The sequence below is a fragment of the Hippopotamus amphibius genome, chromosome 16 (assembly GCF_030028045.1).
Source record: "Hippopotamus amphibius kiboko isolate mHipAmp2 chromosome 16, mHipAmp2.hap2, whole genome shotgun sequence".
NCBI lineage: Eukaryota > Metazoa > Chordata > Mammalia > Artiodactyla > Hippopotamidae > Hippopotamus > Hippopotamus amphibius.
Genome location: NC_080201.1, coordinates 63,545,972 through 63,570,895, shown reverse-complemented (window position 1 = coordinate 63,570,895; position 24,924 = coordinate 63,545,972). Strand labels below are relative to the sequence as shown.

At 44.4% G+C, this 24,924-nt stretch overlaps 1 protein-coding gene across 1 annotated transcript; it reads left to right on the top strand.

The window, feature by feature from the left end:
- Positions 1-264: 264 nt before the first annotated feature.
- GP6 (glycoprotein VI platelet) lies at positions 265-22,223 on the top strand. Its single transcript, XM_057710925.1, has 14 exons — positions 265-298; positions 542-577; positions 4,471-4,608; positions 4,703-4,745; positions 4,835-4,887; positions 5,102-5,154; positions 9,086-9,173; positions 12,865-12,900; positions 13,503-13,760; positions 16,942-17,226; positions 19,522-19,575; positions 20,397-20,456; positions 21,312-21,362; positions 21,988-22,223. The coding sequence occupies exons 1-14, from the start codon at positions 265-267 to the stop codon at positions 22,221-22,223; spliced, it is 1,425 nt and encodes a 474-aa protein (XP_057566908.1).
- Positions 22,224-24,924: the final 2,701 nt, after the last annotated feature.

The window sequence follows — 24,924 nt, the reverse complement described above, 5'->3', positions numbered from 1 at the left end:
TCTCCCACGGCTTTGTGGCTGTACGATCACAGCAGGAAACCCACAGGGTAACTCATGCCCAGCCCGGGTGATGCGGTGGTGGGCTGAGAGCCTTAGTCTTGCACAAGGAGCGGTTCCCTTTTTGTGTCGCAGGGGATGTTGTCACTCTTCAGCAAGAGATTTAAAGCCCCAGGCCACTCCATCCACGCGTGTGTCCTGCTGTGAAGGTCTGCTGCCTGGTTGGCTGTGCTGCGTAGTGTGGGAGGTGAGGGCTGAGGCACTGCCATGTCCCTGGGGGTCATCCTACTGCTTAGACTTGGTGAGTGGTGACAATTTGTGTGGGAGGCGGGCGAGGGAAGAGGGTACAGGTAAGAGGTTCATAACCTGGGTTCCTCTCGTGGGACACTTGCTCTATAAGGTCCTGGGGCCAGTGAGTTATAGAGAGGTCACCCACAGGGCCACGTTTCTTCAGTTTGGTCTAGATGTGATGCCCTGAGCTCAGGTGTTTGGGAATCCTTGTATTATTGGGAGATCCCTCTTACCAAGTCTTTCTCTATTTTAGTGTTTTGCCTGGACCAAAGGATTTGGGCACAAACTGGTGAGTGTTTCCTCCCTTTTCCTCCTAGAGAACTCTGAGTTGGGCTGAGTGGACTGAGGGGTGAGCTTGAGTAGCCTTGAAAGAATCCCAACCTTTATCCACATCATCCCTTCAATCACACTCTTCACTTTATTTATTTTTTATATTTCAACTCTTCACCATTATGCCAGTCTTTGGTGGAAAACCGTTTCCCTTCTCTAGAAAGCTTCCCGATCCCCAGCTATTCCCCATCAGCACAGATGCGTCAAGAAGCGAATGCCCAGGTTTTCAAATAATGCGGAAAGGGAACACAGCTGAGGTCGACATTCACAACGCAGGCAGAGAACTGGGGACCTTCGTACAAGCCCCAGATCCCCCGTGGGTACGAGACCGTCACTCGTTGGGTGTGCTGTGTGTCCTTTCCATTTGCGATCACCTCAGCTGCTTCCAGCTCCCTCACCTGTGGCAGGTTTGTCCACAAGGAAGGCACTCTTGCTCAGGAGACGGACGTGAAGTAAAATGAAGACCTCAACATTTGCTGGTCCTGTGGCCTTTTGCAAGCAATTTCCTGTATTGGAGCCCCAAGTTCCTTCTTTCTAAAATGAAATAATGGGAATTCCATGGCGGTCCAAGTGGGTAGGACTCGGCGATTTCACAGCCGAGGGCCTGGGTTCATCCCTGGCTGGGGAACCAAGATCCCACAAGCCACGGGGCGTGATAAAAAACAAAACAAAAACAAATAATAACAGTCTTGCATCAGTTAAGGTACAATGTGTGTCAAGCTCAGACAACAACATTTTGCTCAGATTAGGGATGACTGTGTAATGCTAACAATTGCTAGATCACATTTATTGAGCTTTCTGCATTGACAAGTGCTATTCTCAGCTTTCATATATATGATCTCATTTTAATCTTATTAACTCCACCAAGAGGTAAGTTATGTTTTTCATATTCCAGATATATTGAGCCCTGGATGTGACCTCAACATTGTTACTATGTGTTTGGCATAGGTTTTTAATAAATTAATTAAAGTATAATTAAAGTACAATATTATATGAATTTCGGGTGTACTGCATAATGATTTGACATTTATACGCATTACAAAATGATCACCACAATAAGTCTAGTAAACATCTGTTCCCATACAAAGTTATTACCTTATTATCAAGCACATTCCTTATGCTGTATATTTCATCCCTGTAATTTATATTATATAACCTAAGGTTTGTACTTCTTAATCCCCAGCACATTCCTTATGCTGTATATTTCATCCCTGTGACTTATTTATTATATAACTTAAGGTTAGTACTTCTTAATCCCCTTCACTTATTTTGGTAGGCACCTGTTTATTCTCTGGTTCTAGGACTCTGTTTTTGTTTTGTTTTGTTTGCTTGTTTTGTTCTTTAGATTCCACATAGAAGTGAGAGCATATGGTTTTTGTCTTTCTCCAACTTATTTCACTTAGCAGAATACCCTCTAGATCCACCCACGTTGTCACAAATGGCAAGATTTTTTTTTTAATGACTAATATGCCATTGTGTATACCTATATATCACAACTTCTTTATCCATTCATTTATTGATGGACAATTAGGTTGCTTCTATGTCTTGGCTATTGTAAATAGTACTGCTATGAACATTGGGGGTGCATATATCTTTTCGAATTAGAGTTTTCAGTTTTTTCAAATATATACCCAGGAGTGGAATTGCTGGGTCATATGGTAGTTCTATTTTTAGATTTTTGAGAAATCTCCGTACTTTTTCCCACAGTGGGCACACCATTTTACATTCCCACCAAGAGTGTATGAGGGTTCCCTTTTCTCCACATCCTCACCAACATTTGTTATTGGTGGCTTTTTTATTAATTAATTAATTGTTTAATTGGTTGTATTGGGTCTTCGTTGCTGCACACGGTCTTTCTCTAGTTGTAGTGAGTGGGGGCTACTCTTCATTGTGGTGTGTGGGCTTCTCATTGTGGTAGATTCTCTTGCGGCAGAGTATGGGCTTTAGGCACATGGGCTTCAGTTGCTGTGGCACATGGGCTCAATAGTTGTGGCTCATGGGCTCTAGAGCACAGGCTCACTAGTTGTGGTGCACGGGCTTAGTTGCTCTGTGCTATGTGGTATCTTCTTGGGGCAGGTTTTGAACCTGTGTCCCCTGCATTAGCAGGTGGATTCTCAACCACTGTGCCACCTAGGAAGTCCCATTTGTGGTCTTTTTGATGATAGCCATACTGACTGGTGTGAGGCAATGTCTCATTGTGGTTTTAATTTGCATTTCTCTGATGATTAACTATGTCAAGCATCTTTTCATGTGCCTGTTGGCCATCTGTGTGTCTACTCTGGAAAAATGTTTATTCAGTTCTTCTGCCCATTTTAAATCAGGTTGTTTGGGTTTTTTTGCTGTTGAGTTGTATAAGCCGTTTATATATTTTGGGTATTCATCCCTTGTTGGTCATATTATTTGCAAATATTTTCTCCCATTCATTAGGTTGTCTTTTTGTTTTGTCAGTGATTTCTTTTGCTGTGCAAAAGCTTTTATGTTTAATTAAGTCTCATTTGTTTATTTTTGCTTTTATTTCCTTTGCTTTAGGGAGATAAAAAATATTGCTATGATTTATGTCAAAGAGTGTTCTGCCTATATTTTATTCTAGGAATTTTATAGTTTCCAACCTTACATGTAGGTCTTTAACCGATTTTGAGTTTATTTTTATATATGGTGTTAGAGAATGTTCTAACTTCGTTCTTTTACATGTAGCTGTCCAGTTTTTCCAGCATCACTTATTGAAGATACTGTCTTTTCGCCATTGTATATTCTTGCCTCCTTTGTTGCAGATTAAGTGGCTTTATCTCTGGACTCTCTATTCTCTTCCATTGATCTATACTTCTGTTTTTATGCCAGTACCATACTGTTTTGATTACTGTAGCTTTGTAGTATAGTCTGAAGTCAGGGCGTGTGATAAATCTAGCTCTATTCTTCTTTCTCAAGACTGTTTTGACTACTTGGGGTCTTTTATGTTTCCATACAAATTGTAAAATTATTTGTTCTATTTCTGTGAAAAATGCCATTGGTATTTTAATAGGGATTGCATTGGATTGGATTCAAATCTAAATGCAATCATAACCCACAAAGGTATTAATAAGCAATGAGCTTGTATTTTTTTTTATTTACTATATTTCTGGTGTAATAAATGGATTTAAGGGGCCAGGTGGAAAGTGGAGGGACAATTAGTGAACGTGCTGCAGGCAGCTACATGACAAATGATCATATAATGACAAAGTGGTGGTGATGAAAGAAAGAAGGGAATGGATCTGAGATAGAAATGATGAGCTTTGAGATTCAGAGATGGAGTAGGTAGGCACTGAGAGCAAAATAGGGGCATCATATATCGTTTTCAATGAATTGATCATTGGAGAGGATGGATGGCATAATCCAGAATCTTCTCCTCAGTTGCCAATGTTTTGGACCTTTGCTGATGTCTCCTACCTTTCTATCTTTACCAAGAGCCATTCTTCCTATCATGTACCATTTGTCCTTTCTGTGTGTGGGTCACACAAAACTCCATCTCACCTCTGAGTTTGCATATGTTGTTCCCTCTGCCTGGAAGGCAGTTCTTCTTGCACTTTGGAGATCTGGGTGTTTCTTATTTTTCAGAGATCATCTCTCAAAGAAATCTCTCTTGTAATGCAGGGCAGATAGTTTTATTATGTAATTTATCTCAGTACACAGAAGAGTAACAACTTCTGTGTATTGGTTCACATGTCTAGACTCTATTATGGGGTTGGTTCACTACAGTTTCCAAAACATGCAATAACTTGCCTTATATATGGAAGGCACTTAATAAATATTTATTGAATGGATGAATCAATCCAACAGGAGATCAATAACAGATCTTTACCATTTACTAATTCCTAGATCTACCTGACATCTACCTAAATCCTCCTGAAGATGGATACCTTCCCATTGTGACTGTGACTTCAGTCATCAGTGTTCTCCCTCTCCTCTTCCTCCTTATCTTTCTCCTCTGCCGGTGCTGGTGTCGAGCCAAAAACAGTATGTCCTGGAGAGGGAAGGGTTAACCTGGGAGGAGTGTGGGGAGGGGCTTGGTGGGTCCCCTACCAGGACTCTGATCACTGATTCTCTGTAGGGGCCACTGATGATGAGACCAAGAGTGAAGTGAATTATAACAGGTAGGAAAATTTGGACTCTCCCAATAGAAAATGCTGTTTCTGTCTAATTTCTCAGACCTACCTTAATGCTTCTATCTCCTTTCCCTCAGCTCCAGCCCAGACATGGACTCCCAGGAGGAAAATCAATGGACTTCCAAGAGGAGTGAGAAGGAGGGGTAGCCAGGGTGGGAAAAGGATGTGTCCAGGGGAAGATAGAAGGCATCCTAGAAGATGCCAAGATGGTGGGGGCAAACCTCACCGGGTGTGATGTCACTGCCCTTCCCCGATTTTAGTCATCCATCTCTGAAATACAGACAGCAGGACTGGAGAATCTGAAGACTCTTCCTGGAAGCCTCTCCTCTCCTCTTTCCTTGCAGATGATGTCTCGGTGGATATCCTGCCTGAGGAGGACAGACAGATGGACATGCATGTGAGTCTTTGCTCCTTTTCCCTGCTTCCTCCCCGGTGTCCTCCCCTCACTTTTTATCTTCATGCTGACAGGTCCACACAGATGAAGACCCACCAGAGTCTTCTGACTCTTCTGCCCACCAGGACTCCCTTAAAGGGAGCGTGGATTCACTCCCTTCCTGCACCCTTGAGGATTCCTCAATATAGTCCTGTATATATGCCACCTTCACCTTGTCCAGAGAGCAGAGCCAGGACTGGCTGTGTGGATTCCAGGGTTCAAGTGCCCTTTAAGGAAAATGGGGCTCCATGAGACGTCCTACTCTTGTACCCACACCATTCATCATCTTGGAGCCCCCCAAAGACTCAAGAATAGAGAAGCCTTGTCAAGTGTCAGGAAATTCTGGGATACATCACATATCTCTCAACAGATTCCTGGTTCCTTGTATATTTACCCACTCACTTGCTTATTTAACAAATGTTCATAGAAGTTGACTCTTTCTCTGGACCTGTGCTGACAATATACATATTAGTAAGACATAGCTTCTGGCCTTTTTTTTTTTCTTCTTCTATTTTGCATATTGATTTTTATTTCGAATCAATGTCAAACAGAACAATTGCAAAATTCAGACAAAGAACTCCAATTTACCCTTCACTTAGCATAGCTTCCGGTCTTAAGGAACTCATGGTCTACTGAGAGAGGCAAAACCACATGATCTGGTCCTTAGAAAGCAAAGAGGGAGTGACCTGCAGGAGCAGGCGTTAAGGATGATTTGGGTCACTGAGCAGGAACGATTGTCCAAGCATGTTTAAGGAGCACTCCCTGGTACCGGATACAAGGAAAAGTCAAGAAGTAAGAGTCAAATTGGTCAAGGAGGAGGGACTTCCCTGGCAGTCCAGTGATTAAGACTCTGTGCTTCCACTGCAGGGGGCCTGGGTTCCATCCCTGGTCAGGGAACTAAGATCCTGCATGCCATATGGTGAAAAATTGGGCAAGGAGTTAGTTCCTAATGATGTTTATTTATTTGTTTATTTATTGGCTGCATTGGGTCTTTGTTGCTGCACATGGGCTTTCTCTAGTTGCAGCAAGTGGGGGCTACTCTTCATTGTGGTGCACTGGTTCTTCACTGAGGTGGCTTCTCTTGTTGCAGAGCATGGGCTCTAGGCGTGTGGGCTTTAGTAGCTGCAGCATGTGGGCTCAATAGTTGTGGCTCACAGGCTTAGTTGCTCCATGGCATGTGATTTCTTCCTGGAGCAGGGATCAAACCCATGTCCCCTGCATTGTCGGGTGGATTCTTAACCACTGTGCCACCTAGGAAGTCCCCTAATGGCATTTAAGTTCAATGTTCTAGGAGTTTCTGAGAGCTGAAGCCTTTAGAGGAGCAAAAAAATGAACAAGGAAATGTTCTCTGTAAAGGAACCAAATTGCAAAAATTTGACCACAAGAAAGGTTACTCTTGGGGAAAGGAATGGTGCAGAGGGTGTTTAGAGAGGGGTTTATGGTATTCCCCTAGTTTTGGTGAACTTCCCTTTTTAGTTATGCAATTAAAGTAAATAGAACACAATAAAAAAGGGATGTAAATGGAATTCACAGGACAGGAATTGGAGCTGGTATTAAAAATAATTCAATAAATTTTGATGAGAAGAAGTAGGGTCAGTGAAATGCAGTAGGGTCAGTGAAATGCAGCAAAGTGGTTTGGGAGTGGAGAGTAGAAGAAACAGAGGGGAACTGAGCGTGTGTGTTGATTGATGGAAATAGACCCAGGGAGAAAATAATGTGGATGATATTAGGGAGTGACACTTGGTGGGAGAGCATAGCAGTAAGAGCTCAGAGTCTAGAAGAGATGGGCTAATTTCAGTTCAGATTCTCCTGCACCCACCAGCTGCATGATCATGTACACATTTAAAAATTATTCTCTTCAATATCTTGTAATAAACCATATTGGAAAAGAATATGAAAAAGAATATATACATGTATAACTGAGTCACTTTGCTGTACACCAGAAACTAACACAACATTGTCAATAAACTCTACTTCCATTAAAAATAAATAAATAGGGCTTCCCTGGTGGCACAGTGGTTAGGAATCTGCCTGCCAATGCAGGGGACATGGGTTCAACCCCTGGGCTGGGAAGATTCCACATGTTGCGGAGCAACTAAGCCTGTGCACCACAACTACTGAGCCCACATGCCACAACTACTGAAGCCCACATGCCTAGAGCCCATGCTCCACAAAAGAAGCCACCTCAATGAGAAGCCCACACACCACAACAAGGAGCAGCCCCTGCTCTCCACAACTAGAGAAAGCCTGTGTGCAGCAACGAAGACCCAGCACAGCTAAAAATAAATAAATAAATAAATAAATAAATAAATAAATAAATAAAATAAAAAGACTCTCTAAGCCACAAGGACACTAGTAATTGACAGAGGGAGAAACCCAGACTCAGGTGAGCATGTGGTGAGATGCAACCTCATTAAGAATTAGATAAATGAGGGGCTTCCCTGGTGGCGCAGTGGTTAAGCATCCACCTGCCAATGCAGGGGACACTGGTTCCGATCCTTTGTTCGAGAATATCCCACATGCTGCTGCAACTATTGAAGTCTGCACACCTAGAGCCTGTGCTCCGCAACAAGAGAAGCCCTGCTCTCCACAACTAGAGAAAGCCCGCGTGCAGCAATGAAGACCCAACGCAGCCAAAAAATATAAATAAATAAATGAATACATACATTAAAAAAAAGAATTAGAGACATGGAAATTGCAACAAAGGTGGGCTGATACTCTGTATCCATCTGTTGTGGATTGAATTGTATTAAATACGTTAAGGTTCCGGCCTAAATACGATAAGGTTCCGGCCCCGACTGCCTCAGGATGGAAGCTTCTTTGGAAACAGGGTCATTGCAAACGTACTTAGTTAAGATGAAGTCATACTGGAGAAGGGTGGGCTTCTCATCTGACTTGGGTCATTATTTTTTAAAAAGGAAATTTGGACACAGACAAGCACAGAGGGAGAGTGCCACGCAAACCCGAGGGCAGAGATTGGGATGATGCTTCTATAAACCAAGGAATTCTACTCAATACTCAGTAATGACCTGTACGGGAAAACAATCCAAGAAAAAGTGGATACATGTATATGTGTAACCGAGTCACTTTTCTGTGGACCTGAAACTAACACAACATTGTTAATCAACTACACTCCAATATAATTAAAGAAAATATAAGCCAAGAAACACCAAAGATTACTGGCGTTTACAATGGGAGGGGGCCCAGTGCTAGTGACGTCTGGTGGATGGGGACCTAAGCCTGTTAACGCACAGGACAGCCCTTCCCCGCGCCAGCAAAGAACCACCCGGCGCAGGTGCACTTATTGACAAAACAGAAATAGAGTTGTTTCCATGTGTTGGTGCTTGTGAATCATGCTGCTGTGAACGCGGGTGTACAAATATCTGCGCAAGTTCCTGCTTTCGATTCTTTCGGGTATATGCCCAGAAGTGGAGCTGCTGAATCATTCACTGCTTAACGTTTTGAGGAAATGCCAAATGTTTTCCACAGCAGCTGCACTTTTATGTACCTACCAGCAATGCACGAGGATTCCAACGTCTCCGCATCCTCGCCAATGCTTGTTAAAATCTGTCTTTTTGATAGACCCATCCTTGCGGGCGTGAAGTGATATCCCATTGCGGGTTTGATTTGCATGTCCCTAATGAATGCCAGGGAGAGTATCAGAACACAGACGTTCTGGGAGTATCGGAACACCGATGATGCCTCACCCAGCAGACGTGCTGGGACTCTGGGCTGGTGACAGGAGATAAGACAGGCTCCTTGGAGCTTATGTGCAAGTCATTCGACTGAGGGCACGGCTCCAGCTTGATAGAGTCTCAATTAGGAAAAGCCATGCTGATGGGGGGAGTGAGGAGAGCGTCCTTCATCCCCATCACATCCTGTGTCTCTGCTCCAGCCCCACCCAAGGCTTCCCTCCTGGGCTATGCAGCTCAGGACAGGTGGAGGAACCATGGTCCCATCCCTGTCTGCCCTCTTCTGTCTTGGTGAGTCAATCTGGAAAATGCTGAGGGACAGGCAGTGGGCTGGGAGACAGAGACTTTTTAAAAAATTGTATCAGTACAAGAGGCAAGAGGAAACTTTCAGGGCAGGAGGTGACCTTATAAGAGTCAGCTCATCTGTTTGTTGGGTGGGAAAACTGGGACCCCGGGGAGATGGTGTTTGAATTACTCTAGTTTATTCACGGCTGGGTCAAGAAATAAATACAGGTCTCCCGTTGTTGTCTGCAACTTTCCCACTATGCCAGGCTGTTTTAATTTTAATTAATTAACTAGTTAATTAATTAAAATATCATTGATTCACAATGTGGTGTTAGTTTCAGGTGTACAGCACAGTGATTCAGATATATACATATATATGTTCTTTTTCAGATTCTTTTCCTTTACAGGTTATTACCAAATATTGAGTATAGTTCCCTGTACTTTACAGTAGGTCCTTGTGTTTTTTTAATTAAGGTGTTATCAGATTCTTTACAAAAGTTTATGCTTCTTTTTACAAGTTGTAAGAGGACACATAAGGAAACAATAAATTCTGTTCTAAGCCCCACTTAACTCACCCACAGTAACCGATATGTTTATCCTTCTACATTTATCAACTCTTTAGTACAAATATATACACATATGTACACACATAGAATTTTTTCTTTTAAAAATAAGAACATATGGTACACATTATTCTGTAGCTTACTTGTATCAATAGACACATATCAATAGACGTATAGTTTTTAATTTATTGTTTTAAAACCCTAGTTTCTTTTTTTCCTTTTTTAACATTTATTGATTTATTTGGCTGTACCAGGTCTTAGTTGCAGCATGAATGCGGGATCTAGTTTCTTGACCAGAGATCGAACCCAGGCCCCCTGCATTGGAAGTGCAGAGCCTTAGCCACTGCACCACCAGGGAGCTCCCTCTAATTTATTGTTTTAAATAGCTGAATATTATTCCATAGTATTTAAACATTTCCTTGGCTCTTTGCTTTTTTCTTTTTTTTTTTAGGTTTTATTGGAGTAGAGTTGATTTACATGGTTGTGTTAGTTTCTGCTGCACAGCAAAGTGAATGTTACACGTATACACATATCCACTCTTTTTTCAGATTCTTTTCCCATGTAGGCCATTACAGGGTATTGAGGAGAGTTCCCTGTGCTATACAATTGGTCTTTGTTGTGTTTTAATTTTTAATTTTGTTTAATGTGGATTTGATATCAGGGCTAGATTACAGATCTAGCTTGTCAGTATCCCTCAGGGTACTGGTGCAAACAATTCTGCCTTTCGTGACAACGTGGATGGACTTTGAGGGTATTATGCTAAGTGATATAAACCAGATAGAGAAAGACAGATACTGCAGGTTCTTACTTATACATGGAAGCTCAAAGAATTGAACTCACAAAAGCAGAGAGTAGATTGGTAGTTGCCAGGGGCTGGGGGGATGGGGGCGGGGGAGATGGGGAGGTAGATGTTGGTCAAAGGGTACAAACTTCCAGCTGTAAGATGAATAACTTCTGGGGGCCCAAATTATAGCTAACAATACTGTAGCGTATACTTGAAATTTGCTAAGAGAGTATTTTTAAATTTCTCACCAAAAAAAAAAAAAAGATAATTACATGAGGTGATGGATGTGTTAATTAGCTTGATTGTGGTAATTATTTCACAAATCGTCACGTTGTACACCTTAGATATGTAAGACTTTTGTCAATTCACCTCAGTAAGGCTGGATAAGAGTCTCCTGAAACAGGACTGGTGGTGGACTCCCATGCATTTTTACTGCCCCCTCCTTATCAAGCTTTATTCTGGGCATTATTTCCTTATTTATTCAAAAGAACTTTATCGCTAAAAGGATAGAGCCTCCGAGGGGCTAAGAGGGAAGGAAATGGTTGTGTTATGGGGGATAAGGGTGCAGACTGTGAACACAAACTGCCTCTCATCCACTCATTCATTTATTCATCCTTTAAACACACTCAGGTAGCACTTACATCTATATTCTTCCATGTTTTCAAATAGACACTTACTCATTTCATCCCCATAACAGCCGGATGAAGTAGGGCCTACCGTTATTCCCATTTTACAGGAGAGAAAACTGAGGCGCAGAGGGATTAAGTAACTTAAGGTCACACAGCTATGGCTTGAATATAAACGAAGGAATGTTTGCATCAAATCCACATTCTTTACAGTGAAAATAAGCTGCTAGTGTTTGAATCTACCTCCTGCCAACTGCAGGATCATGGACCACATGGGATCTACTATACAAAAAAAGAAAGAAAGAAAGAAAGAAATAAAATAAAATAAAAATATTATTTGCTGTTTATCTGAAATTCAAATTTAACTGAGAGTCCCGTGTTTTTATTTGCTGAATCTGGCAACCTTACTGAGACTTAAACTGATAATGCTACTAACTCAGCAAAAAGATAAAAAAAAAAAAGTCTTAGCTTGAGAGAAAAAGGGTAGTTGTTCAACCTAGAGAAGAATTAGTTCAGATAGAAGAGAAAATGGGGGGAGGGCACCTCCAAGGAAAAAAGTGGAATTTATAGATTATGCCTCTACATTGATAGATGTGTAAAGTCACATGGAAAGGCTACTGAAAATTGTGGAAAGAATTAGATATAGGTTCAAGGAATACCATGCAGATGGAAATAAGCCGTACAATTATTGCTCCTCGGGGAAATAGATAGAAAAAAGTATCTAAGTACATTATAATGCTCAGGTATGAGTAATATTTGCAGTCATAATAATGTAACGACAGAATATTGATTTATCCCCAAAATATAAAGTAAGGAGAAATGCGTTATTAAAGACCCTGAGATCTCTTGACTTCTGACTTAATGCAAGAGACCCCATCTGGATCTAATATACGTCATGGTGATTATAGCTGATAATACCAAAGTATATACTTGAAAGTTGCTAATAGAGTAGATCTTAAATGTTCTCACCACTGACAAGAAATGGTAACTACGCGTCAGGATGGAGGTGTCTATGGTGGTAACCATCCTGCAACAGACAGATGTATCAAACTGACACTGTCCACCTTAAACCTACACGATTTTGTATGTCAATTACATCTCCATAAAGCTGGAAAAAAGTGAGACCCTCTCCCCCCATCTGGCACACAGTCCCCTTTTCTTTCCGCTTGTGTGCAGTGAGGAGAGGTACTGCACAGAGCTGGGGGGTGGGGCAAGGAATCCCTGCCTGGCTTTTAAAAATTGTGGTAAAATAATACATTTAACATAAAATTTACATTTAATGATGCAGCCCACTTACAGTGTTGTGTAACCAACACGTCCATGTAGTTCCAAGACCTTCTCACCGCTCCAAAAGGAAATCTCGTGCCCGTTACAAATGCTTTTCAATCCCCCTCCTCCCGCCACCCCCCCCCCCCCCATCTACTGTCTCTGGACACATTGATCCATTCTGGATATTTCATATAAATGGAATTATACAACTGTGGCCTTTTATGGCTGGCTTCCTTCACTTCAATTACGTGCATGTGTATCTTTGAAAAAATTTATGACAAAAGAAAGGGAATACCTGAAACTAACACAGCATTGTTAACCAACTATACCCCAATATAAAATAAAAATTTTTTAAAAAAGTGAATGCATGCAAGATTCTGACCCCAGTGCCTAGCACGCAGGAAGTGTGGGTTCACACCAAGTCCTGGTAATTGGCCCTTTGCTTCTTTCCTCAGGGCTGTGTCTGGGGCAGGTGATACAGGCTCAGAAAGGTGAGTCTCGATCCCTCTTCTGGGTTGAGCCAGTGAGAGGGGCAGTGAGAGGCCCAGGAGGAGTCTCTGTTGGAAGCTGACCTCTGCTAGGCTCTGCTTCCCTTCCAGGCCTGTTGCAGGAAGGGGGACCCCTTCCAGGGCCAAGAGCGGGCTCTTGTCTAACACTTGGATGTGAATCATCCGAGGAGACACACGTGCTGACAAAGCAGACGTCTTTATTGGGAAGGGGCGCCCGGGTGGAGAGCAGCAGGTGAGGGAAGCCAGGAGGACTGCTCTGCCTGGGGCTCCTCATCTCAGGGTTTATGGGGATGGGATGGTTTCCAGGTTGTCTCTGGCCAGTCATTCTGACTCACGGTCCTACCTGGTGAAGCCAGTATCAGTCAGCCAACGTGGATCTCAGAGAGGAGGATTCTGGGAGGTTGGTAGGACATGTGGACTGGAGTCTCCTCTTTCCTTTTGATCTTTCCTGAATTATTCCTGTTGGTGGTAGCTTGTTAGTTCTGGGTTCCTTACCAGGACTTCCTGTTGTAGGATGACCCGTGCAAGTGGCTACTACCTTGCCTGGCCAGGGTGGGCGGCTTCAGTCAGTGTTTCCCCAACAGGCCCACTGCCCAAGCCCTCCCTTCGGGCTGTGCCCAGCACGCTTGTACCCCTGGGGAAGCCGGTGACCATCAGCTGTCAGGGGCCTCCAGGCATGGACTTGTACCGCCTGGAGGAAGTGACATCCCGGAAGTATTTGGACCAGGCGGAGCTCTCCATCTCGGCTATGGAACGACGCTTCACTGGACGCTACCGCTGCTCCTATCAGAAAGGGAGCGACTGGTCTCCCCCTAGCAACCAGCTGGAGCTGGTGGCTACTGGTAACTGGGCGTGGGGTGTGGCTGGATGTGTAGCCTCAGGGCTATGTGGTCCTCAGTTCTGGGCTCAAAGAGGGTGACAATGGGGGAGATGACCCTAAGTCCAAAGTCCTGGGGGGCTGGGATTAGGGTGGAGCAAGTGAGGCATTGGTCTTAAGTGCTAAATTTAGAGAAGATGCCAAAAAACTCAGTAATCAACATAAATAATATGTTAACGCAATATCTTAAGAAGAACTCAAATCAATGCAAGAACACCCACGAGGTACACAATATTACAATTTTAAGTAAAGACAAATTCCGGCAATGCCATTCCAAACCACATCCAAATCTGACACAAGAGAAAAAATGGGTACCCCTCTAGCCACATTGATGCATTTTTAAAAATTTTATTTATTTATTTATTTATTTATTTATTTATTGGCCACACAGAGCAACATGTGGGATCTTAGATTCCCAACCAGGGATCAAACCCTTGTCCCCTGCAGTGGAAACACAGAGTCTTAACCACTGGACCATCAGGGAAGTCCCACATTTATGCATTTTTATTTTTATTTTTTGATGGAATAAAATGTTCTCAGCTTATCGTTTTATATCTAATGCATTTTTAAAAAATTATTTATTTACTTTATTTATTTATTGGCTGTGTTGGGTCTTCATTGCTGCATATGTGGTTTCCCTAGTTGTGGCGAGTGGTGGGGGTGGGGTGGGGGGCTACTCTTCATTGCAGTGCTCAGGCTCCTCATTGTGGTGACTTCTCTTTGCGGAGCATGGGCTCTAGGTGCGTGGGCTTCAGTAGTTGCGGCACACGGGCTCAATAGCTGTGGCACACAGGCTCAATAGTTGTGGCACACGGGCTTAGTTTCTCTGCGGCATGTGGGATCTTCCTGGACCAGGGATCAAACCTGTGTCCCCTGCATTGACAAGTGGATTCTTAACCACTGCGCCACCTAGGAAGCCCCTCTAATGCATTTTTAAATGGTTATTTTCTGAAGTATCTTTAACAAAATATTGACACATTTGCTTCCATGAAAGCCAGAATGGTAAAATGATAATAAATTCTGTTTATTTTGGGTATAAATTAAATATTTAAACTTAAAATAATGCTGTGAGTTTTAATAAGCGAGTTTTAATAATCTACTTTTAAACTTTCCAGTATTTTTTCAACTATGTCCACAGTGTGGAAAAAATGAACCATAAAAAGTGATAAAAATGCTTTGAGCTTTTTGTCTCCAACTATCAGGCAATTTTCGCTCTTGTGAGCTCTGGGGGCCAGGCCTGGCTTCCCGTGCTCTGTGATGATAATAATATCAAGTGATAATGTATAGCAGGGTAGGTTCATGTCTTGGCCGTCAGCCTAGCTCCCCTGGGCACAGTTGGATTCTGTCTTTGTTTAAAATCTTGATATTTTGTTCCCTGTACATATGTTTGCATTCTTTTTTATTTAAAAATTGCATTAAAATAGTCTTTATCTTGATTACTGAAGTGTTTTTTGTTTGTTTTTAGGATTTTTTGTTTTCTTGTTTTTCTTTTTTTGCATCCAAGGAGAGCGCCTAGCTTACCTCACCTTCATTCCTGACCCGCGAGACAGTGGTCCGCCAGTGTGCTTTGGGGACTGACTCAAATACTGTTTTCTCATTATTTCCCTCACCACCCTATTTAAAATTGCACCCCGATTTAAAACGGTGTTCATCATTATATGGTATGCCGCACATTTACTTATCTATTAGCTGTTGGCTATTCTTTCTTCCTGATGGGACTTTTATTTCTAGAGACTAACACACAATAGTTGCTCAGAGGAAAAAAATTGTTGAATGAATGAATGAACTGTAACTATCAGGCAGCTTTTGCTGTTGTGAGTTTCAGGTGTGGCTTACCATGTGCCATGGTGGTAAAAATATCAAATTACACAGTAGGGTAGGTTCATGTTTAGGCAGCCTGGAGCCAACCCCGAGCCTGTGAGTTTCAGCTTTGCCGCTTACTATCTTGTGACCTCGGACAAGCGGTTCAGCACTGTGCACCTAAGTTTCAGGTATAAAGTAGGGATATTTAAAGGGATGAGTGCATAGGTCTTTGTGAGGATTCAGTGAATAGATATATGTCATGGGCTTGGAAGAGCACCTGGAATCTGGCACTTTAATACAAGTTTACAATGTAACTACTGTATACTGTAATACAAGCTTGCAGTATACTGTCAGGTTAAGCTAGTCTGCTACTACCATCATATTTTGGGTGCTTGCTATGCATTTGGTATTCTATTAAATTCTTAATACATATTGTCTCATCCACTCATTCCCATTTTATAGTAGAGAACACAGAAGCACAGATATTGTGGGAGATTTATCCAGCCTCTAAGCTGCAAAACCAGGATTTGAGCCTGGGTACTGTGATGTAACTCCTGTTATGCTCCCTTAACCACTTTGTGAACTGGTGGTGGGAAGCATGGATTCTCTAGTCTGGATACAGCTGGAAAGTTCCCTAGCCCTCAAGGTGGGAGAGACTTCCCACCCCACAGCTGAGACACTGGCCACCATCTTTATTTTTAAAACTTTTTTTTCAGTATTAATATTTTTATTTGAAGTGTAGTTGATTTACAATGTTGTATAAATTTCTGCTATACAGCAAAGTGATTCAGTCTTTTTTAAAAGTATTTTTTTCCATTATGGTTTATCATGGGATATTGGATATAGTTCTCTGTGCTCTAGAGTAGAACCTTGTGGTTTATCCATCCTATATATAAAAGCTTACATCTGCTAACCACGACCTCCTACTCCAGCTCTCCCCCAACCACTCCCCTCTGGCAACCACCAGTCTGTGCTCTATGTCTGTGAGTCTGTTTCTGTCTCATAGATAGGTTCATTTGTGTCATATTTTAGATTCCACATATAAGTGATATCATGTGATATTTGTCTTTCTCTGTCTGACTGACTTCACTTAGTATGATATTCTCTAGTTGCATCCATGTTGCTGCAAATGGCATTGTTTCACGCTTTTTTATGGCTGAGTAATATTCCATTGTATATATATACCATGTCTTCCTTATCCATTCATCTGTCAGTGGACATTTAGTTTGTTTCCATGTCTTGGCTATTGTGAATAGTGCTGCTATGAACATAAGGGTACATGTATCTTTTTGAATTATAGTTTTGTCTGGATATGGCCATACCAGAGTTCTCTTCTCTCCCAGGAGTTTTCATCAAGCCCTCGCTCTCAGCCCAGCCCAGCACTGCCGTGGCCCCAGGAGCGGACGTGACTCTACGGTGTCAGAGCCAATATGGTTTTGACCAGTTTGCTCTGTACAAGGAGGGGGACACTGGGCCCTACCAGACACCCGAGAGGTGGTACCAGGCTGATTTTCCCATCACCACGGTGACTGCTGCCCACAGTGGGACCTACCGATGCTACAGCTTTTCCAGCAGTTCTCCGTACCTGTGGTCGGCCCCCAGTGACCCCCTGGAGCTCGTGGTCACAGGTTAGGGGTGCAGACCAAACCTTTTCCCCCAGCCTTCACAAGCTGTGGTGGAAGCTCCAAGGGGAGGCAGCGATAGGTATGAAGGAAGTGGGAGGGCAGAAGACAAAGGCTTTGGAGGGTGTAGGAGTGTCTGAGTGCTGCTGTAACAAATTACCATGCATTCACGGGTTTAAAACATCACAGATTTATTACCTTACAGTTCTGAAGGTTGGAAGTCGAAAATGGGTCCTGTGGGGATAAAACAAAGGTGTCAGCTAGCCTTCTTTCTGGAGTCTTAAGGGGAGAATCCTTTTCTGGTGCCTTTTCCAGCTTATAGAGGCCCCTGCATCTCTTGGCTCCCGTGGTCCCTTCTTTCAAAGCCAGCATCATAGCATCTTCTAATCTCTCTGTCTCTCACTCTGCTGCCTTCCTGCCTATCTCTTATGCTTTTAAGGATCCTTGTGATTGGACCCACCCAGATAATCCAGGACAACCTCCCCAGCCCAAGATTCTTTTTTTTTTTGAAGTTTTTATTGGAGTGTAGTTGATTTACAGTGTTGTGTTTGTTTCAGGTATACAGCAAAGTGATTCAGTTATACATATATATATATATGTCCACTCTTTTTAATATATTTATTTTATTTTTAAAATTATTTATTTATTTATTTATTTATTTATTTATTTTTTGGCTGTGCTGCATGGCATGTGGGATCTTAGTTTCCTGACCAGGGATTGAATCTGAACCCCCTGCAGAGGATGTGCAGAGTCTTAACCACTGGACCATCAAGGAACTCCCTATTTTATTTTTATTTTTAAACAATTTTTATTTTATATTGGAGTATGGTTGATTAACAATGTTGTGTTAGTTTCAGGTGTACAGCAAAGTGAATCAGTTATACATATTCAAATATCCACTGTTTTTTAGATTCTTTTCCCATATGGGCCACTACAGAGTATTGATTTCCCTGCGCTATACCATAGGCCCTTATTAGTTATCTGTTTTACATGTATTAATGTGTATATGTCAATCCCAATCCCCAATTTATCCCTCCTCCCCTCCTTTCCCCCCGGTAGGAATAAGACTGTCTTCTTCATCTGTAACTCTATTTCTGTTTTGTAAATAAGTTCATTTATACTGTTTGATTCCACATATAAGTGATATCATATGATATTTGTCCTTCTCTGTCCAACTTACTTCACTCAGTATGACAGTCTCTAGGTCCATCCATGTTGCTGCAAATCAGCCCAAGATTCTTAATCATATCTGCAAAGTCCCTTTTGTCATGTAAGATACCATAGTCACAGGTTCTGGGGATTAGGATACTGTCATATTTGGGAGGCCATTATTCTGGGTATACAAACTAAGAAAAAGAAATTAAAAAAAAAATTTTTTTTTTTGGCCGTGTCATGCAGCTTGCAGGATCCTAGTTCCCCAACCAGGGATTTTTTTTCCTTTCTTTTCTTTTTCTTTTTTTGGCTGCATTGGGTTTTCATTGCTGCACGTGGGCTTTTTCTCTAGTTGTGGCAAGCGGGGGCTACTCTTCTTTGTGGTGTGCAAGCTTCTCATTGCAGTGGCTTCTATTGTTGCAGAGCTCTAGGTGGCAGGCTTCAGTAGTTGCAGCACATGGGCTCATTAGTTGTGGCACACGGGCTTTGGTACTCCGAGGCATGTGGGATCTTCAAACCCGTGTCCCCTGTTTTGGAAGGCAGATTCTTAATCACTGTGCCACCAGGGAAGTCCCTCCAATCAGGGACTGAACCCGTGCCATCAGCAGTGAAAACATGGAGTTCTCACCACTGGACGGCCAGGGAATTCCCAAGAAAAAGAAATTTTAATAATATGAATAATGCCTGTGATTTGTCTAGGTAAAAAACAAAAAACAAAACCCACAAGCAAACAGCAAGGGCGGTGGGAGAGGAAGAGGGGCTGTATTTTTTTCCTTAGGCAGTTCCCTTTTCTTCCCACATGGGATACCTGTCTCACCCCAGATGTATCCCATGGCTCCTGTCAGCTCGTCTGCTTCCCGGGAGACAAGAGCCGGTTTTGTTCCCAGGGATGAAGACAGCAGGTCACAGAGGTCCAGAAGAAGGGACAGACATGAGGATTGAAAAGCAGGGAAGGCAGCTACAGGGGTTGTCATTAATTAGCGCCAGAATGTGCTAGGCGTGCTTTTCAAATGCTATTTAACACCCGTGACAATTTAGTGATGTAAGCTTCTTTATTTTTATTTTTCAGGTGAGGAAACTGGGTTTGCGCAGGATCCATACCTAACAGAGCACAGAATTCTCTCTCTCTTTTTTTTTCTGACTTCTCAGAAACCTCTGTGACCCCCAGCTGGTTGCCCACAGAACCACCTTCCTCTGTAACAGGTAAGTTCTGGAGGATTCACCCCAGTGTCCGTGGTATAAGGCACATGGGCCCCCCATCCCTTCTCTTTCTCCTCTTCGTTTAGATTTCTCAATTTCGTTCACTTGCCTCTTTCAGAGATTTGCTTTATTTTAAAAATCCCTTATTTCTGGTTGTAAAGACGTTATAAAAAATATACAGATATGATTATCTTGTCCTACATCCCACCTCTACCCAGTCTTACAGGGAAGGTTTATAATGTCCAACCTGTAGAAGAATAAGCTGAGCGGCTTGTATAATTGTAGATTCCTGGACTCCAGTTCTGAGTCTCTGATTGCATTGGTCAGTGGTTCTCAAACTGCAGTGGGCTTGAGAATCACCTGGAGAGCTTATAAAGGACAGACTCCTGGATCCCTAGAGTGTCTGATTCAGAGGGTCTGGGGTGGGGTCCAATAATTTTCAAGTTCCCAGGGGATGCTGATGCTGCTGATCTGGGGATGCCACTTTGAGAACCACTGTACTACCTTTTGTGTGAGCCATGGTCTTTCCCATTTTCAAGGTATCTCAGCTGCTTCCCGCGTATCGGATGACAGCCTGTGTCTGAAGAAATAGTGTGCTAGGCTGTGACATCTCAAAATGACACCTGACACCACATTTCTTATTAAGCCACTCAGAAGTAGAAGGCAGTATATCTTGGGCTTTTTGAGTTTGGCTTTCCTCTGTGTCTGTGCAGTATGTGTTAGAGAAATGGGTTCCAGGGAGCCTGGATAGCTCAGAAGGGGTATGGAGAGTAAGGACTCACTGGGCAGACCTGACATTACCCACTTCCTTATAATCCTCTTAGAATTCTCAGAAGCCTCCAGGAAACTGAACCACTCACTTGTGAATGAAGACTCCACCACTGGTGAAGACCCAGGCACTCAGAGCTCAGCAGAAAGAAGTATGAGGATTGGGCTCTCTTCCATTGCCTAAGGCTGTAGGCTTTTAATCCGCTTCTCAAAACCACCTGACTCTTCCCAGGAAAGTCCTTGGTTTGAGGATTAGGATGGGATGGAGATGGGCTCTGAACTTGGGGGCAGAGGAGCATTCTGGGTAACGTGGCTGTTTCCAAGATGGTGGCACCAAGGCTGTCATGGGAAGACCATTACTCCTCCCTATGCAGTGTTCTTCTGACTTGGCTCTGATCCATGTGTGTAACCTTGTTCCCATTGCTTCCAGGCAGAGCCTGTGATTCAGTCCCACATAGATCATAGTTACCTGGACACAGTACATTTTTCTTTACTCCAGTCCCGTGCAAATATGCATCCCTTATGCCACTGTTCTCTCTGCCCTTGGCCTCCCCAGAGAAAGTCTGCATTTCACTCAAGACAGAAAAACTTGACAGATCCCCTGAGGATAGGTTAGCTATCACCACTGGCCCCACACAACTCTAGCTTTCTTTAGGTTCCTGATGCCAGCAGTGTCCTTCTAAGACCCTGATGGGATTTTTCTCACTCTCTGTTTCAAAAGCCTCTGGGTTCCCAATCACTCTCAGGACAGATAGGAAAACTGACTCATAGATGTTAAATCATTTGCTAGAGGCCCCACATCTAATCCGTGATGGGTCTGGGGTTCAAATCTGAACACCCTGACTCTACAGTTCATGCTCTTCTTACAACCCTGGAATTCCATCTCCCAAGTGCATGTCTTCAGAATAGGGGTAGAAATGGGTAGGAGAGGTGGTTCCGCCCCTTTACACTTAACGCTTTTTGATTCCCAGAACCTTCGAGGAATAGCACCGTTTTTCCAAAGGAGTCAGATCCTCCAACTGGTGAGTAAGTGTCCTTCTCTGGACCAACTTCTTTTCCATGACTTTACCCAAACCTGGCTGTTTTCCCTACAAAGAAGCTGCAGCTCTGTGATCTTGGGCTCCAGTATGTAAAGTATGAAGGGGAGGAGGAATATTCGCCTGTGGAGCTCAGAATTGGGCACAGATCAGGTGTGAAGGTGGAGATCTTCTACAAGGTCAGAGAAAGATAAATTTCATCTCTCTCCCATCCCTTATAATAGTCTTCTCTTTCACAGTTAGCCAAATAACCAGGTAGTGCCTGTGTGTGGGGAGGGGTTGTATCAGAGGCCTGTGACGGGGTGTATGGAAGAAGTGATTTAAAGAATTGGGCTTATTTAATCCTAACCCTTGGTGAGGAGGAGAGGAACCCTCTAGGAAGGAGATTGGCATCCTAGCTAGCAGAGAGTAATGGATTCTCAGATGAGAGATACGGCTATGAGAAACCCAATACGTGGCTTGGAGTGGGTCCTGGAGATGGGCTCCCACCCCCTCCCTGCCCCACACCACGCAGCGTGTGGGATCTCAGTTCCCCAACCTGGAATGGAACCCGCATCCCCTGTGGAGATGGACTTTTATCATCTGCTCCTGTCTCTGTTTGTTCCTCCAGGTCTTGCCCTCCAGTACTACACCAAGGGAAATCTGGTCCGGATATGCCTTGGGGCTGTGATTCTAATACTCCTGGTGGGCATTCTGGCAGAAGATTGGCACAGCCGAAAGAAACCCCTGATGCACCGGGTCAGAGCTGTCCACAGGCCACTCCCACCCCTCCCACAGACCCAGAAGTCACACAGTCGTCAGGATGGGGGTCGAGCAGATGGTCATAATCGAGGATACCATCATTAGAATCCCATTGCATCTAAGAGATGGGTCGTGGGGGTGGGGAGGGGACTTAGAGTGTGTGGAGTGTGAGAGCAAAAGGAGAGAGCCTACAGCTGTGGAGAAGGAGGGCTGGGGGGTGGGGTGGGAGTGGGGCTGGTTCTTCTTGGTGTCCCATCAAGGAGTTGTTGAGTCAATGTCTATTTGGTGCTATGTCCCAGGACTCTCTTTGTTTGGGATGGAAGGAATCTAGTGGATGCCATAGTCTCCTCACTGATACCTTGCTCATTGTGGACCTTGTGGCCTCTTAACTGGACCATCATACTTACCTCTTTCCTCAGCCTTCCTTCATGTGGGTTCCAGACTGACTTCTAATGTTCCCACTTCTCACAGCTCACCTGTTCTACCCTCTGCACAAAACTCTCCCATGTTTCCCCCTTGCCCCCTTGGGCTTTTTTTTTTTTTTAATTTTTATTGGAGTAGAGTTGATTTACAATGTTGTGTTAGTTTCCGCTGTGCAGCAAAGTGATTCAGTTCCTGTGCTTTTTTTCTGGTTATCCGCAAACCTAACCCTCACTCCAGCCCCCTCTTAAGCTGCAGTCTGAAAAAAATCTCCTTTCGTTTCTGGAGATGTGCCTGGTTCTTTCAGGCTTTTGGGCATTCTGTTCTTTCCCCTTAGAATATAATAATAATTATAACCAATATGCCAAGGGCTCGCCTTTATATCAGAAAAAAAGTCCAAAGTCCTAAGTGTGTCCTAAAGACCAGAATAGGTAAATCCATAGGGACGGAAAACAGACGGGTGGTTGACAGGGGTTGAGGGGTGAAAGGAATAGGGTGTAATTACTTAATCACTATGTTTTAGAAAAACTTTCAAGGTGATGAAAATATTTTGGAATTAGATGGAGGTGGTGGTTTTGTAACAGAGCACTACAGTGCACAGCCCTTAACACTTGGCCATTGCAGCGGGCTGTTACCCACCGCCCCACCGCCGTTACCAGGCAATGGTTACCGGTTACCACGAGACCATTTATGTGCCACAGTTACAGCCGCTTTAAGGGTCCTGCTCAGCCATGGGTCTGTGCCACAGGGGGCCCCATCCAGCCATTGGTTGCTGCCACAGTAGGCCCCTCCCCTAAGTGAGCAACTGTCAATGAGTGACCGTTAGAGGGCCTGTTTGGCTATTGGTGGGTGCTGCAATGGACCCCGCCCCCAAGAGGGCAACTGTCAGTGAGCGACCGTTAGAGGGCCATTCAGCCATTGGCCGGCGCTTCCGTGGGCCCCCCCCCCAAGCGGGCAAAGGTCAATGAGCGAGCGTTCGAGGGGCGTTGAGCCAAACGGTCAGTCGGCGTCGGCGTCAGGAGGAGAGTAAGGTAAGAGTGGGTTCCTGACCTCCCCCCGCCCCCGTCCGCCCCGCACCCCCTCCCCCCCGCGCTCTAGCTCACCCCGCCTCGGGTTGGCCCGTGAGCTGCGGGGCCCAGGGGACAGGCTGGGGCTGGTCCTGCAGGGCCGCAGAGCCCCGGCCGAGGCCGCCCACTGGCCAGCCGGGCCCAGGCCCTGAGGCGGCGGTGACCCTCTCCCCCGTCCCTGGCTCAGTGACACGGTCTGGGGGGCCTGGCCCCCCACTGTTCGCCGGCCTGAGGAGCCTGAGGGCCGGTTGGGTGGTGGGCGCCGGGCTCCCTCAGCCATGACCGCGGGGCAAGGTCTGGAGACCCGGCCCTGAGGGAGCCGCCAACGGAGTTCTGCCCCCTCTTAGCCCGGCCTGGAGCTCGGAGGTGGGAGCGGTGCCCGGGGACCTTCCCCCTTCTAGTCAGAACAGAGGAGAAAGGGGACAGTCGTGTGTGTGTGTGTGTGTGTGTGTGTGTGTGTGTGTGTGTGTGGTGGTGGGGGGGAGGCTGACAGGAACGCCGCCCCTTACCTGACCTGGCCTGACCTGGAGAGCAGAGGGCCTGACAGCAAGACATTTGCCACAACGAACCACGCCCTCCCTCCGCTTTCCAGTGAAAGCACTTTGCGGAGAGCTTTCAGGGAGTCGGGTTTTTTATTAAAGGCACGAGCCACCCATCTCCTTGCCCAGCTCTGCTGCAAACCTCTCTCTGCTCCGCACTGCCGCGTTTTGGTGTTGCTTGGCCTCGCTGTGCGGCGGGCACACACGCACTTGCGGCTGGGTAACAGGTTTCACAACAACGTGACTGTACTAAATGCCCTGAATTGTTCACTTTAAAATGGTCAATGTTACGTTGCATGAATTTCACCTCAATAAAAAGAAAGAAGAAAAAAAGAACCCTGCTCCCTGATCTCCGCCCGTCTCCATATGGGGTCACCTGTCCCAGGGGATTATGTGAGCTACATCAGGAATACTTTCCCTTCCCTCTTGCCAGGCTCCAGCGCCCTGTTGGGGGCTGTCCCCTTCCTGTTACATTGAAGCCTTACTGTTGCTGACACAGTCTTTAGATGAAATCCAGTCTGGCTCTTCCACGAATATGACTCTTGTACACATTTGGGGTTCCAGCTCCTATCAGAAAACCTCAGAGCCTGCTTTGGTAGGTAACTTTTCCCCAGCGGCCGTGATGAAGACTGGCAGGAGCTGGGCAGCAAGGCAAACAAATCAATGTGATCACAAACATTTCTTTCCCATTTCCCCCCAGCTAGGCTAAGTTCTCCCCACATGAAGTATCTTTTCTCTAAGTTTGGTCAGAATCCGTTAATAATTAAGACTTCATTCATG

Bases quoted from the DNA above. Each gene is read 5' to 3' on its own strand.
- GP6 (XM_057710925.1), top strand. From the start codon at position 265: ATGTCCCTGGGGGTCATCCTACTGCTTAGACTTG. The intron at 4,609-4,702 runs GTATGTCCTGGA...GATTCTCTGTAG, and splicing joins CTGGTGTCGAGCCAAAAACA to GGGCCACTGATGATGAGACC. The intron at 12,901-13,502 runs GTGAGTCTCGAT...TTTCCCCAACAG, and splicing joins GGTGATACAGGCTCAGAAAG to GCCCACTGCCCAAGCCCTCC.